This window comes from Echiichthys vipera (assembly GCF_963691815.1).
Source record: "Echiichthys vipera genome assembly, chromosome: 11".
Lineage (NCBI taxonomy): Eukaryota > Metazoa > Chordata > Actinopteri > Perciformes > Trachinidae > Echiichthys > Echiichthys vipera.
In genome coordinates this window covers 8,159,899-8,176,053 of record NC_139836.1, presented here as the reverse complement: position 1 = coordinate 8,176,053, position 16,155 = coordinate 8,159,899, and the positions used below count along the sequence as shown (strand labels likewise).

At 42.8% G+C, this 16,155-nt stretch overlaps 1 protein-coding gene across 1 annotated transcript; it reads right to left on the bottom strand.

The window, feature by feature from the left end:
- Positions 1–3,688: 3,688 nt before the first annotated feature.
- Positions 3,689–7,391, bottom strand: calm2a (calmodulin 2a (phosphorylase kinase, delta)). The gene is made up of 6 exons (XM_083923153.1): positions 7,303–7,391; positions 6,400–6,430; positions 4,858–5,001; positions 4,651–4,757; positions 4,438–4,573; positions 3,689–4,337 (listed from the first exon to the last, which is right to left on the bottom strand). The coding sequence occupies exons 1-6, from the start codon at positions 7,303–7,305 to the stop codon at positions 4,309–4,311; spliced, it is 450 nt and encodes a 149-aa protein (XP_083779279.1). The 5' UTR covers positions 7,306–7,391; the 3' UTR covers positions 3,689–4,308.
- Between the last annotated feature and the right edge of the window lie 8,764 nt (positions 7,392–16,155).

The following is a 16,155-nucleotide window of genomic DNA, read 5'->3' as shown; positions in this document are numbered from 1 at the left end:
GTCAGTGACTTTAGAGACAGCTTTATTTTTCCATGTGGACGTATCCTCCACTGTACTCATTGTCGCTCACTATCTGCTCCACTGGAGATCCAGTGACACCTGACCACCATTAAAACTGCGACTGTTACTATAGCAGCGACTCCACTATCGATCAATTTTTCAACAAGCTGGCCCTGGTGGAGGGCTAAATTTAGACTCACAGACCAGTTTTACAGAGAGTAAGACACAATGGAAATCCAGCACCAAGGTACATACTGTGCATGCTGCAGTTACTTAGCCCTTATTATCCTCATCCACCATCATGTGATATTTGTAGGGATAGTGTGACATTGATTAGAATATACAGATCGAAAGTAGCGATAACAGTGCAAATTGCAATTAACACAAAACAGGAACACATGTCACTTCAAACTAATATCTGGAGGGGCCAAGGCTGTTTAGAAGAATTGTCTAATAAGAGGAGGAATATTTCAATTATGCAACTTTTTCTATCCTTTCAAATTAAAGTTAAAGGTCCCATATTGTTGAAGGTGATATTTCCATGTCTTTTTTTCTATCATAAAGCATTTGGAGGGGCTGTATTAATGATGTGAAAGTAGCAAAATGCTTAATCCACAGAGAAATGCACACACTCCATGTTCAGAAACTGTGCCTTTAAATGAGCCGTCAGGAAAAGTAAAGTGGCGATGTCACGACTATGAAGAGATTGGCGTTTCAGGGTGAATTCAGGGAAACTGACTCCTGCCAGATGAATTTTGTTCCGCCTTGCTTCACTCATCCATCTGGGATCGCTCCATAGTTATCAAAAATCCTTGCATATGATTGGATAAACCACTTGTCTGTCATCTTTATTGACGTGCTACTTCAACCACTCACATCGAAACCAATCAGTGACGCTGATGAGTGATGCAGGGAAAAGCCAAAGGGCGAAAACATTGTTTCCACCAACAGAAGCATTCAGAGCCGTTCTCTGGTGTTCTTATAAAAAAGAAATATTCTCTCGAGTGGACAACACAGATGAAATTGCAGCATCAATGTTGACGCCTGCTTCCTCGATGCGGGCCGCACAGCAGCCGCTTCTCCGCTACGTGACATCTATAATAAACCCCGTCCGATGGCCCTGATTGGCTCGACCACCTGAAATCCCTTTCCTACGGAGCGATCCCAGGTGGTTGAGTGGAGCTAGGCGGAGTCAACGCGGAAGCAAGGCGAAACGAAATTCATCTGGCGAGTCCGGTTAGAATAGAGCTATATTCAGACAGAGAGTATGAGAAAAAGAATGTCTTTTGGACATAAAAGCATGAAAACTTGTTTTAGTAGAAACCAAAAATACAAACGTTAAAATGAGCACGATACGGGACCTTTAAAGAAGTAAACTTCAATACTTGGATTGCTTACTCCAGATAGGGAATGAGTCCTTACCCCAAGTGAAGGAGTTCAAGTACCTCGGGATCATGTTCACGAGTGAGGGGACGATGGAGCGTGAGTTTGGCCGGAGAATCCGAGCAACGGGGCGGTGTTGCAGTCGCTCTACCGCACATTTTTGACGAAAAGTGAGCTGAGCCGGAAGGCAAAGCTCTGGATCTACCGGTCAATCTTTTTTCCTACCCTCACCTATGGTCATGAAAGATGGGTCATGACCGAAAGAACGAGGTCGCGGGTACAAGCGGCCGAAATGGGTTTTCTCAGGAGGGGGGCTGGAGTCTCCCTTAGAAAGAGGGTGAGAAGTTCAGCCATCCGTGAGGAACTCGGAGTAGAGCCGCTGCTCCTTTGCGTTGAAAGGAGCCAGTTGAGGTGGTTCGGGCATCTAGTAAGGATGAACCCTGGGCGACTCCCTAGGGAGGTGTTCCAGGCACGTCCAGCTGGGAGAAGGCCTCGGGGAAGACCCAGGACTAGGTGGAGAGATTATATCTCCACGCTGGCCTGGGAACGCCTCAGGATCCCCCAGTTAGAGCTGGTTAATGTGGCCCGGGAAAGGGAAGTTTGGGGTCCCCTGCTAAAGCTGCTGCCCCTGCAACCCGACCCCGGATAAGAGGCTGAAGATGAGATGAGATGAACCTAATACATACAATTTTGATCATTCCACTTACAGTGTAGACTTTTAAGAAGTGTGAGTTCTTGATTTGAGGCAATTGAGGAACACTCCCGGTTTGAAAGTGTGAGAAATTATTTCTAACTAACCCTCTCCTTTGTGAAGTTTTTAAGTATCTTACCTCTTGTGGCATACTAGCCTTTAGTGCGAGGTTCTCTCTCTCTCAGTACAGCAGAACTAAAGACCATCACCTGAAGTGAAAATCTCGCTCTGGGAGCAAAAGCGCCAACATTCAGCCTCGTTGCTAGGCTACGTGGAACACATGGTTGGGATGAGCCAAGAATTCATGTTTACACTGCTTGTCAAGAGAGTCTCGTGTGGCCTGAGAGTACATGAGGAGACGAGCAGAAAACACACAGGTAGCAAAGGAGCTTGAGGTTGCACTGAGCCTGGTGTACACTCACTCTTCTATTAAGGCAACGTATGGATGCAGAGGAGAGCCAAGACGAGTGCTACATTATGCTGAATAATTAACTGCTGTCTATAAGAAGACTGTGACGACACTTCAGCTGGGAGTATTTTAGGTCTGGTGATAATTAGTTTTGACAAGATGCTAACCACTTGTGTCATCCATCCACACCTGAAACTGCACTGGATCTTTGTGTTACTTTTTGTTCAATCTTGGAGCTGAATCTGTTCCTGTGCAGACTCTGTTAAAGGGATATTACATACTTTTTTAGCTACACACAGAAGAAAAAAAACAAAACAGGGGCACTTAAGTTACTGCATCATAGGCTGTTTTGGTGTACACGTTGTTGAAGTGCATTTTGTAATGCCCTAAATGTTTAACCGGGACCGCTGAATATGCATGACTGACCAAGCCACAAACAACTGCAGCCCTTACTCCCAATGGATAGTCAGAACCATCACAAAAATATAGGGTGTTTCTACTTTACTATTTCAAAAGTTAGCCTAACCACTGCATAGGATCAAGGGCCCAACTTAAAAGCAGCTACCATAAAATTCACACAGGAGGCAGAACTGAGGTCCACAATAGAGCTTTATTTTGTCATTCATCAAAATAACAAACTTAGTATCTCTGCAAGCTACTGTAACAAACTCAAGAATCAGAAATTAACAAAAAGAAAAACAGGTACACCTCTATTTACACCATGGTTTCTGATGTACGCTCAATCACCTGCATCTTGTGATTGGGGGCAAATGCCAAGTAAGACATGAGGCAGTCAGCTTCTACATGGTTACGTGCCCACATTAGCAGACAACACACGGCCCATGTTGTCAGTATGGGACCTGGACAGCACAAGGCTAGTCCAATGTTGAGTACCAATGCGTGCACTTCAAGATAGAAGCCTTTGATCCCACTCAGTGCTTTAACTTTAATGACAATACAGATTTGATCTGAGCTTATCTGAACATTAAGAGGCATTGGCTGATGCTCCTCAGTGCTTTTGGAAATTAACAGGGGACGCTTTAAATGGTAAACATTTCATTTGTATTATAAGCAACAAGAAGAAAAAAAAAATCCTATCAAAAACGGAGCATCCTGTCCTCAATACAAAAATGGGAATTATTACAGGGTATACAAACTCAAGGATCCATTATAACTGAGAAAACAAGACAATTTTCAAAACCGGGTAGATTGCAATTTTTATTGGAAAACAAAAATATACAACTTGGAATGGATTATTTGAGACATGACCAGAGGTCATAAAAAAAAAAAAAAATTAAAAGTAGTGAGTAAAACATTAAAAAGCATGGTAAGATTAGTCGTTTTCTGGTATATAGAACAGCAGATACAAAAAGAGTTTGTACGAGTACCTAAGAGATACACCCGTGTCATTTTTTTGCAGTAGTGCAATGCTGAGAGATTTCCATATATACTTTGTCCATAGTCCATGCAGAGTTTAAACTCCTCTACATTGTTTCCATGCCAACAGTGTTGCCAAGTGACAACCAGCTGACAGGTTTCCAATGTCGCCATGCGTGGAGGGGCCCGAGCACACAAGACAGGAAGATTCGAAGTTCTTCGGCTCCCAGGGGCCTCCACCGGCATCTGGTTGTTTGACCATTTCGTCACTCCAAAACACCATGACAGCAAAAGAAAGGGACATGGGGACAAGAGCCTATGCAGTTTACATGCAGTTCCTTTGGACAGCAGAAGGGGCAGGGACGAAGGGGGGCTATTAAGATTTTACAGATAAATTACACAAAGAAAAAAAGGCAAATTATTTATATACGAAATCTGTACAAGCCCTTCACTTCGCTGTCATCATTTGTACGAACTCTGCAGAGAAGGGGAAGAAGAAGAATTTTTCAACTCAGTATTTGAGGAGTGACCTGATTGAGTGAATAGATCGAAAATGTAAAATACAACATCTACCAACCTTCATAGTTGACCTGGCCATCTCCATCAATGTCTGCTTCTCTGATCATCTCATCCACTTCTTCATCAGTCAGCTTCTCCCCAAGGTTTGTCATCACATGGCGCAGCTCTGCAGCACTGATGTATCCATTGCCATCCTGAAAATGACAGTCAATCAGTTAGTAAGCACATTTAATAAACTGCTGCAATGTTTGTGTGTGCAGACAGCATTTACCTTATCAAAGACACGGAATGCTTCTCTGATCTCCTCCTCGCTGTCTGTGTCCTTCATCTTCCTGGCCATCATAGTCAAAAACTCTGGGAAGTCTATCGTTCCATTTCCTGGAGAAAAAAACAAAACAACATTGGTGAGGGATTTCCATCTAGCACATCTACAGTAGGAGTGTGCTTAGCACGTTTTGAAGCCAGGTTGAGTTCTCACCATCAGCATCCACTTCATTGATCATGTCCTGCAGCTCTGCCTCTGTGGGGTTCTGGCCCAGAGAGCGCATGACTGTGCCCAACTCTTTTGTGGTGATGGTGCCATCTCCATCCTTGTCAAAGAGCGAAAATGCCTCCTTGAACTCTGATTGCAAAAAAAGTAGATGGACTTTAGTTGTTAGGCAGACACATCACACATGGCTAGATATACACAGCAAAATTTGCAAGGCAGTGGCGTTAATATAAAAACACTACAAAAGGATGAATTCTTGATAACTAATACATTTTAAAAAGCCATATGAATGCTGTCACCCAACATGAAGATGGTATCATTAAGTCTGCAAATCACATTGACCCAAACACTCAAAAAAAGTATTACATCACTTTTGTTTCAGTTATAAACTATTGACAGCATAATAATTAGCCCTTCTGTTTTGAGTTCCAACTGCAGTCGTTTCTGGCTAAACAAAAAGGCATCAACCACAAGACCAAGCAGCAGGGCAGTCAGGCTTCATCAGCAGCAAACGACAGCCTGTGTGGTTTTGTGAAGCCGGGAGGGATGACACTCATCAAGTGTGATGAGGCCAATGGGCAATGTGTAGTGGCATGCAGCAGCTCATCAGTGTCATAAAAAGTACAACCTGCCCTGCCATTTGTGGGGTCAAACACACAGGGCAACACCCTTTTTGTTATGAGGAAAAGGGCCTGCATCAACTGCAGGAAATGTCAGTGTGTATGGGGGTGGGGGTCTAATTCTTCTGATACAGGCCATTAAAAACTCCACACCAGTACAGTCGCTTACTGTGCTTCTTTAAAATGACCGTAACATTTTCTTAAGTCAACAGAACATGCTGATGCACGGTCACATCATGCTGTTTAACAGACTGCTTAAAAAAAACGTCACATGAGCAAAACGTCAAGCAATTAGAAGCCGAAAACATGAAAAACAGGCATGCAAGATCAGCACGTTGTGAAACCTGAACCTAAACTGAAGTAAACAGAAGCCGGAAGATATAATAAGGGAAACCACGACAGCTGTGCAACATTTTAAACATTCACTGCATATATTACAGCAAAAATCCCCAAGCACATAACCACTGCAATGCCATGACACACACTCCTCTGCATGAATTAGATTACGACATCTGGGTCTCATCTTAGGACCTCAGCATACTAAACCCAAGCTGCTACTGCAGTTCTCGAATCATTTAATCGAATGAACACACCCAGGGCAAAGGACACATCATGGATGGCATATAAAAAGGTGACTGCCAACACCTCACTAGAATACACGCCTTTTAAGATTACATCATATATTACATGGCAACTATGAAAATGCAAAGTTTTCCATGAGGGAGTCCTTCCGCACTGCCAGCAAGCAACAGCCGTTTCATTCATTCCTGTTTTATGACCAGTAGGTCGTCCTGTGGAACGCCTTAAAAGGCAAAAGTATAAATCCACTGCAAGGGATGCAAGGATCCATAACGCAGGCCACTTTGCAGGATATGAGGAAAGAAGCACATCAATGCAGGGGATGTCTTACCAGCAATCTGCTCTTCTGTAAGCTGATCAGCCTGAAAATTACAAGATGGAGCAAAAGATACACAGAATTAGAATTTAGTGCAGTGTGGATGGCCTTAAGAGTTAGGGCTCGCCCATCATATTTAAACATGTTGAAAACTCGTCTTTCTACGCTATAAATTATTCCGGAGGTTATAATGGCCGTGTCAGCCACTGTAATGTTACAACCAACAAAACAGGCGTTCCCGTGTCGGTTAGATAACAACCGTGTAACTGAAGACGGCAGAAATATCGGGAAAAATTGAAAGACGTGCCCTTCTGACGTGAACGTGAAGTCTAACGTAGTCTACATTTGAATGTTGCATGAAGCCAACTTTAGCACAGACAATGGAGGACTCGACATTTGGCGGTAAATGTTAGCTAGGAAGCGCTAAAGTTAGCTAGCTGCCGTTATCTGCCGGCTCACTGTTACAGACCGTAGGCGAACGCCACAACTGTGCTTTTCAATCAGCGCCTACCACTGAGTAAGGTATGGTATGTGACAAAACGCACACATTTCACAGCATTACAATTTCGCTTGGGCAAAATGAACGATGGGTAAAATGCGATGAGCAACAACATTAGTAGGGCACGCAATTTCTCTTTTAACAATGGTGCACTGTCTCAAGTGTGCCGGTGCTAACGTTAGGCAAACGGATGTTAACCGACACTATTCAGACCGACGCGGCTTCAGCTAACGTTAGCGTTGTCTAACCTAGCATCTGTCATATCCTCGTCCAGCACTGCGGTAACCGAGAACACATGGATTCAGCTGAGCAACTGGCGACGTTCTGTTTTTATTGACAATTTAAAACAGTAAATACATTACAAGGTGAATGTCACGCAATTCTAGACTCGAGAGAAAATCTTATATTATCTTTCTTACCATTTCGGTGTAGTTGCAGCTGCTGGTTCGCGACTAAATCCGTAACACACCGAGGCAAATACGAAGCCTAAGTGACAGTCTCTATGAACACACTGAGGAAGAGGCAACTGGACTCGCCTTTAACGGGTGTCCTAAACTCCTCCTCTTTCTAATATCACTCCGCCAACTTCCCTTTTCCTCAGATATTAAAATAATTAAAAACACTTATAAATGAACTATTATCTGCACAGGAAAATCAAGAAACATACGCAACACCCATGTATGGCTAACATGGCGGTTTTGATGTCAATATTAAAATGTACATTATGTATTGCTGGTGGTCTACACAACGGCGTATGAATACTTTCTGCTACTCCGTGATGGGGCACAAGACGTAGCTGAAAGAAATCGCGCTCTCTGATTGGTGTGTTTGTACCTGCAATGCGTCACTCCCATGGTCTGCGCTGCCGCTGCATCTTGTCCATAGACATCCCAGTCAGTGCCACAGGCATAGCAGACAAGCTTGTTGCACAGCGTGTATACATATGGGCATCATCTTAAGGGAGACCCAATAAGACAGTTTTGATAAGTAATTGGCTACCCGGAGCAAAATTTGATACTTGAAACTGGGATATGGCTGACCCAGTTTGTGCTTAAACGGGTTTCTGTATTCACTGTTGTTGCAGTTTCCTCATTTCTGATTAGCCCACATTATGTGTTTACATTGGCACATTAGTACCCATGCTTTTATTTATTTTATCATTGCTGTTACAAGGTTACCGCAGATATTGATAGGTTTTTACTGTGGCTCTTGAATAAAGTTCCTCCTGACTGCTGTGCAAGTCTTCATCGCTTAAAATTCATGCATAATGAGTTGCAGTGTCAGGGCTGAAGTGTTTGAGTGTAATAGTTAGTAATAAGTAGTCTGACCATGTGTGTGTGTGTGTGTGTGTGTGTGTGTGTGTGTGTGTGCGTGCGTTGTCTCTGTGCATGCACGCTTAGATGTGTGAAATGTGACTGGGTCTGCAGCGGGCATTGCTGTCAGGTGGATTCTCAGGTCTAATTGAGCTGCTGGTGTGGATGGGAGTATCTGATAGCCTGATTGCATATGCCTGACCGATCTCCCAGTGACCACCTGTCTCTGCTCGGATCCCATGGAAGATGCTGAGAAGGAGGGTGGCTCCTGGATGTGCAAGGAGAAGGATCTGAAGAACCACCCGGAGAATATACTAGAATCTCCATGTCCCAAAACAGCCCCCCTTCCTCCCAATTCTACTGCCTCTCTTATTATTAGAAACCGGATGTCACACTATAAGTAGAGAGCAGGGATTGTGAAAAGCTCCATTTCTCAGCAGCATGTAGATGTAAGAAGGATCCAAAGTGGTTCCCACTTCCATGTTTGCAGAGGTGATGCTGCCTGTGCCATGTGATCTGCTGAGCAGCTTTAGAATCAGCCAGGCTTTTTACCCAACCTACCTAATCTGGAGCACATTGGATTCTTTCATTTAAATCTGTTTTTCTGCTACGGGTTTTTCCGTCACTATGCAGATTATGTAATGCCAAAGGTGACGGCACAAAGGCCTGTCACAAGAACCCGATAAGCGGGAGCATGTGTGAACAACATGTATGTGGAAGTGTATTAATGGCCTTTTTCCTCTCTGACAGTATTGGGCAAACGCTGTCAAATATGAACTGAGACGCTAATATGTAGTTGCCATGAACACTTCTTTGGGAATTCATAGGCTTTATACATTATCATAGCACATCTTTGGTGAATTGCTCCAATAAAAGGGTAGTTAAGAGCCATTGGTTTACTGTTGGGTCATAAAGTCTTCTAAATAACAATACCCTTTGTCTTCCAATTTCTAATTTGCAGAATCAGCTGTTGGGTTGGTTGATGACATGCCCTTCAATGATCCCCAGATCTCAGGGGACCTGCTCCAGATCAAAGGGGATTTTAGGTTGGAGGTTAACATGGAGAGGAAATATTGGAACCCAAGAGATGTGACTTAATGATCTATTAAACCTGAAACCAATCTCTGTGATGTAAGACATGGAAGACTTAACTCACCACATGGAAAACAGTGTTGTTTTTGCATTATTGATGTCACGTTTTATGGGAACAAATGATTCTTTTTTTTACACAGATTAATCATGTACATATGCATGCTATGCTCAATACTGTGTTTCCTCTCCTCTTATCAGTTCTGTGAATATGTAACTGCCTCACATAATGACTCCTTATCGGACACAGCCCAACCCAGAACATTTTTATAAAACGGCTTTTATTTCCATACCACAGGGGTCAAAGGTCACACTAGTTCAGCAAAGGCAAGGCTCCATCTTCATTAGTGTCACCTCCCAGTGGCCTGTAACATCACTCCAGCAGATAGCAGTTAGCATTGTTCCCTTTGCAGAAAAACCTTCCAAGTGGGTCAGTTGAATTTTGGACGATGGGGAGGTTTGGCGCACAGCACGTGAGATACAGCATGTGGAAGTATACTGTGCGGCGTAGTGTTACTGTGCAATCATGCTCTTAAATAAAGCAGCTTTCAAGCAAAAAAAAGCTTATAGTGAAGGCCAATTTGCGTCTCTAAGTGGCTTGTGAGGACTTTGAGGGATGAAGCTCTGGTGACAAATATGAGAAGATGTTTACCTGTGTAACTGAAAGACGTGCACGCCATTATTAATGAATGGGGGTTTGTAATGCACCTGCTGGTACCTTGCCAAGGGAGCGGATCACCTTTCATCGGAGAGAATGGCGGTGCGTCATGGATGTCGAGCTACTATAAGTGAAAAGGCCTTTGCATTGTGTGAGCGTGCGTGTTTGCGCACATGCAGGCCTGCATCTGTTTGCTTTCGAGTGTGTTTGAACATCTGCGCGTGTGCAGCATATGTGAGATTAGCCCTCATGCAAATGCTTTTGTAAACTCTGCACTGATGGTAAATATGACTATGAATATGAATTATGATCCAGCCTCTGAGGAGAATTACCAGTAATGCTTCCCAGCATACAGCAGCCAAAGGTCTGGCCTAGTCAGTGGACAAAGTCGACGGCCTAAACCACTCCTCGTAAGCGTGCATGCTTTTACAGCAGTGCAATAAGGGCATTAGCTGTATAACGGCCAACAACAGGCTAGCTGCCGATGAGCCAATCCCATGGGCATTCTGGCCTACCTGTTACTGAGAAATGACATGTTTTCCAAAATTACATCCTGAGTCAGAAATGATTAATGGCCTCAAATCGGATAAGAGGATTTGGTCGGGCCTGCTATTCCCAGCCTATTTCAATCATGTTGTGATGAAATGGATATAGTGTTAAGCATGCACTTAGTCTTCTATCCACCTAACGTGTTTCTTTTTTGTGGCCCTGGTACTAGATCATCAAGCATCTCTAAACCTGCACGTCAGTTGTTTTATTTGAGGGGATCTGAGGGACAAAACCACTTACTGGCTGTCAAATAGAATCCCTGCTGTTGATCTTCTCCCTCTCACACTTTTCATTTCCCTCCTGTCCTCTCTCTCTTTCTCTCTCTCTCTCTCTATCCCTGACTCGAACTCTGTCCCTCTCCCTTCCTTTCTCGTTCCCTCTCTGGCTTGCCTCCAGGTTGTCTGCTGCAGTCAGTGTGGAGCTGGAGTTCAAACACTGCAGCCTTCAGCAGCACATGAAACGGTGCTACTTGGAACCATCCAGAAGTGTGGCACTACAAAGCTCTCTCGCCAAGGTGATTTCATCCTCAGTGGCTGTTGTTTTTACCAGCTGCTGTTCACTGTAAGCTGTGCCTTTTGTCTAGAACAGGTGTCAGGAGATCTACTTGCTATGGATTTTCTTTTTTTAATTCTTTCCAGAAGTTTCCTCTACAAATCCTGTGTGTAGCGTTGTGGCGTAATCTCAGTTTACTCTCTCAATCAGTCCTGTAGAAAGTGAATCCACTGGAACTGAGAAGCACTGCAGAGGGTGATGCAGCAGGGGCAGTTTAGTACTTTAGTGCGTAGCCACAATAAGGAAGTGACGGGGCAGAGTGTTTTAGCAGCACCCTGTCCTTGACCCTGGCTGTAGCGTAGGCCAGGTCTGTCTCTGCAGTTGCAGGGACTCACAGGGCCGCCTCACTCTGCACCTCTCTCTGATGATCTCATTCTGCAGAGGGGGTAGAGGGGGGGTGGTGGCGGGCGCCTGCTGTAGCCACTTCAAGATGAAGGCTGCAGAGCAGGTGTCTCGTCGTCTGTGGATGTGTGTGTGTGTGTGTGTGTGAGTGTGTGCATCCGTAGCTGTGAGAGAGTGCTGTGATTCTGCTTAAACCCTGCTCATAAACAAATGTGATTGACCTGCCGTGTGTGGAAGACTCAGCTGCGACACCTGGTGGCTGGAGAATACATTGCAGGGAGCTGTTAAAACAGTAATGACAAGTGGAACAAGTGGAGCGACGTGGTTAAAGGAATGCTAATTATTGTAGATACAGTGGTGGAAAAGTCAAGTTATTTTACTCAAGTACTATTTTGAGATAGTTGTACTTGGGTATTTCCATTGTATGCTACTTAGGTATTTACACAGCCACAGTTACTTTGCAGGTGCAAAAAGATATAACATATGATCAACCCTTAAAATGACCATTGTACTGATAATACTTCTGAACCTTTACTGTGAGTGAGAATTTGTTTGCAGGACTTTTAGTTGAAACAGAGCATTTTAACATACATTATGGGTTAGTATTAAAGGATATGAAAACTTCATTTCTATTCCACTGCATTTATGATTTCGCAGATTGAGATTTTAGAAGATACAATGCATTATGATAGGTTAGAATACCCAACAGCACTTGTTATGGAGTAAATTTGTCTTTACTTGAGTAATGGGCAGAGTACTTCTTCCAGTGATTAGATGAAAGATTAATATTTGATTTAAATATTTTATTGTCAATCTCCACTTTGATTAGTTTATTTGAATTGGATTAACTGTATAGAATGATCAGTACTGCCCTGTCTATCAATGAAAACAAGATAATACAATTTGACATCCTGCCAAGAATAACATTTGCAAATGGCGTCATCACTTTTAAAGATACTGAGCCCTTACACAACTATGCACTATCAGCAGCTTCAGCTTGACATGAATCAGCTTGCAGTAAGAAGACAATGTGGTATTTATTTTCCTCCCCAATGGGAGGTCAGAGGTGAGGGTGAGCCGCAGAGGAAATCCCTGGTGGGGATAGGACCTGGGCCTTATTCTTGAAGGTCCCATATTCCTTCATATCATGTCTTTTCTTATTAAAAAAGCAGGTGGAGGTGCTACATAAATACAGTCAATCCACAGAAAAACGCACACAGCCTGTATGAGAAACTGTCTTTAAACGAGCCGTCAGGACTTTTGTACTATTGTGATGTCACAACTATACTTTATACACTGTGGATAAGTGCTGCTACAGTGTTGTTACAGTCATTCCCCAGCTGTAATGACACGGAAGAGATGCTGAGAGCGCAGACGCGGAAACTAAACCAATCAGAGATCAATTCAAAATCGAGCATTTCAGACAGATGGTGAATAAGGGAATGAGAAAATATTGTGTTTTTTTTTTTGTTTTTTTGACATTAAATCATGAAAACATGTTTTAAACAACCTTTAAAGGATACCTTAAGCAACAAAAACACTCTGATGAAATAATATCACCACGGCACAATGTTGTAAAGTTGCCATTTTAATGATTAACATTATATTTACACATTGCTTTACAAAAGACAGCTGTCAGTGGAAACACTGAATTACTCTGCTGTGTTATACTAACTGGGACACAATCCAGCAATGAACACGAATTTAGAGTGTAATCCCCAAGTGGGATAAATGCTTTTTAGAAAACAGTGTCAACTATGTTTTAATGGATTGTGTTTGCGAAATAATACTAAAACCAGAACTAGAATTATTACAAACTCACTGCTCAATATATACTGAGAACAGAGGGCAGGACAGGAGCCTGACGCCAGGTATTCTGCCTGATGCTAATGCTGCTATCAAGGAGGCTGTTGGCCTCGTATCAGCTGGAAACTAAAGACCTCTGCAGTGGTTTACTTTTCATCACCGTCTCCAGCCAAGACATTGTTGAGTTCTGCTGGGTCAGACTCTGACTGTAAACTGTTGTCCTGGCAGCAATAAACTTCCAGCTCAAACTTGGCAGGACCATGGCTCAGCAGAGGATTGGAAATAATTGGCCTTTAAAGTCACTTAGGTTTAATTACTTGTTTGTTAAGATATAAATAAGAGTCATTCATCTTGTCTTTATAAAACATATACAGGGGCTCCAAAAGTGCTTGCGCTGTGTCTGTAAGCCTGTGCATTTCTTTGTGCAAGTTGTGTGCTCTTTTTCAGTGTTTGTTTAAGTAATATGCACCTATGTGGTTTTGGTATGCGCTATCTGTGGCGTTGCCTGGGTACGTAGTGGTCTAGGATCCGTGGACTGCTGTGGGTCATGTAGTGCAGGGCAGGGTCGGAGTAGTTGAAGGGCGGAGGGTTGTACTGCTCCTGGATGTGGTCTTGCATCATGTGGGGGAGGCTGGAAGAAAACACATAAGCCAATCAGAACGCAGGAGTAAACAGGAAATCACTGCATTCTACCTTTCAAGATGCTGTAAAGTGGCAAATATGGTGGCGTCCAAACTGTTTCTTGCGCAGTAGTTAATTCCTTCAGCTCCCACCATGTGGATCATTCTGTACTGTAAAACTGTTACTAATGGGGATGTATCTCCATCAATGCCAGCATTTACATTTTCTACATGTTTTGTACCATTTGCAGTGCATTCCTGGCTCTGATTAAGTGCTGTCATTAATTCCTCATCCGGTAGACAATCATTTCAGGCAATTTATGGGAATGTTTGGATGGGATGCAGTTGTTGTGGTGTACTCAGTGACTCATGAATATTCATGCAGCTCTAGCCTAGATATTGTGTGTTAAAAAGATGCTGAAATCTGGGGCTAAAGATGATTAAAAACATGAAACACACATCGCCAATGCTTCTCCAGACTCGCTGATTTGCAGTTCAGATGTTTTTGGATTGTATATCATTATGGTTGTTCTTTGTGCAAATATGTATATCCTCTTTGATAATGAGGTACAGACTGTGAGACCTGGCATACCATGAATCATTCTGTGAATAAGAAAGAACAAACAGGGGAAAAAACCCCTCCCTCGGTTTGGTCATTGATTACAGAAGCTTAGTCCAAATTATGGTCAAGGTCCAGAGGTTTAATATGTCAAGCTACTGTTTTAACATTCTATAGATTTGATAACACATAATGGGAGATTGAAAAAGGAGCTTTGAAAACATGAAATGAAACCATCCCTGCTCCCTTACATCCCCATACATCTGAGACCTTTACTATAATAATATCATACCACATAATCCAAGTAACTCTATCTCTCTGTCTTGTTAAAGGACAACAGCATTACCTCTTCCCTGGCTTTTGCTTATTCACTCTAATCTAACAACATAATCCCACAATGCTGGCACCGACCCCCGCCATTATATCCATAGGGCCTATTTACTGATAGCAGAGAAAGCAGGCCAGACATCGGGGGGATTATGCGTCTCTATGGCCCGCTAACACCTGGTCCAGATGCCATACATCTGCACACACATGCTGGGGCCAAGGACACATGCACATTATAATGCACAGCTATGCACGTTCACACGCACACATGCATCTGGATACGAGACGCGCAGATTTTTATTGGATGTAGTATATCCAGCTTTGTATCAAAAATTCTACTGTGATCTAATGTTCCTCGTCGTACAGCCAAGTGTGGTTAAATAATTCAGATCTCTTTATTGCGCAATCTGTGTGGTGTAGCGAAATCCTAAAAAGGAAATGCACGCCCACTGTAGCGCTTTACATTAGAGCTTGGGAATGACGTGGTAATACTGGAGTAATAGTTTGATAATAACGAGGTTATACCTTGTAATTACCAAAGTGATAACAAGGAAACAGCTTGGTATTACCAATGGGCATCCCTGGGTAATATTAGACTGAAATGTATTTAAAGGGATAATAAGAGGCCCAAAAAGGGTAATACATTTAAAGAAAACTATTGAGTAATAGTATTATAAAAAATGGTAACAACATGGTAACCAGATAACTATAAAAATGGTTAGTGCAACATTTGGCTTTCAAAAATGGTAATATGGTGACTGTAATGGTAATATAGGTTTTGACAGTCTTACTCAAAGTCAAAATTGGTAATAACCATATTATAATTGATACCAGTTAGATAAGAAGATTGATATCATTCTCATATCTGTACTGTAAATGTGAAGCTGCTCAGCTTAGCATCAAGGCTGGAAACAGCTAGCCTGGCACTGTTAAAGGTAACAAAACCCTTTTTGAACTTTTTTCTTGTGAACAAACATGATGATCGGTGGATGTGGTACCCTCATCATTACCTTGGTTTACTGTATATTCTATCCTGAAAACATTCCTCAGTGTTACCCAAGTGCAGTTTCATAACTCGGACCAAAGCTGTTAGTAGGAAGTGTTTTTGTTTAATATAGTAAGAGAGTGGGCAGTCCGTCCTCCAACTGAGAAGTTAAATACAAGAAGGCAGTGCTGCAGCAGCAGTACACAAGACAAGATTTAAAGCCTTCAAGTTGCTGTACAGGATTGTCTCTGGGCAGACCTACTTGACTAGTGTACCTTGAAACACTGTGTGTAACTCTGTGTGTGTGTGTGTGTGTGTGTGTGTGTGTGTGTGTGTGTGTGTGTGTGGTCTTATCATCCTCTGCAGCAGTAAATTTTGTTGTGACCTGCAATGAACCCTGCCTCATACAGGAGCTGCTGACCCACTTCAACACTATTTTTGTTTAATTAATTAGAGTTTTAACACACCACAG

Excerpts from the sequence above, each read along its gene's own strand:
- calm2a (XM_083923153.1), bottom strand. Across the intron at positions 5,002-6,399 it reads TACAGAAGAGCAGATTGCTG|AGTTCAAGGAGGCATTTTCG; the intron begins GTAAGACATCCC and ends TTTTGCAATCAG. Across the intron at positions 4,338-4,437 it reads TGGCCAGGTCAACTATGAAG|AGTTCGTACAAATGATGACA; the intron begins GTTGGTAGATGT and ends CCTTCTCTGCAG.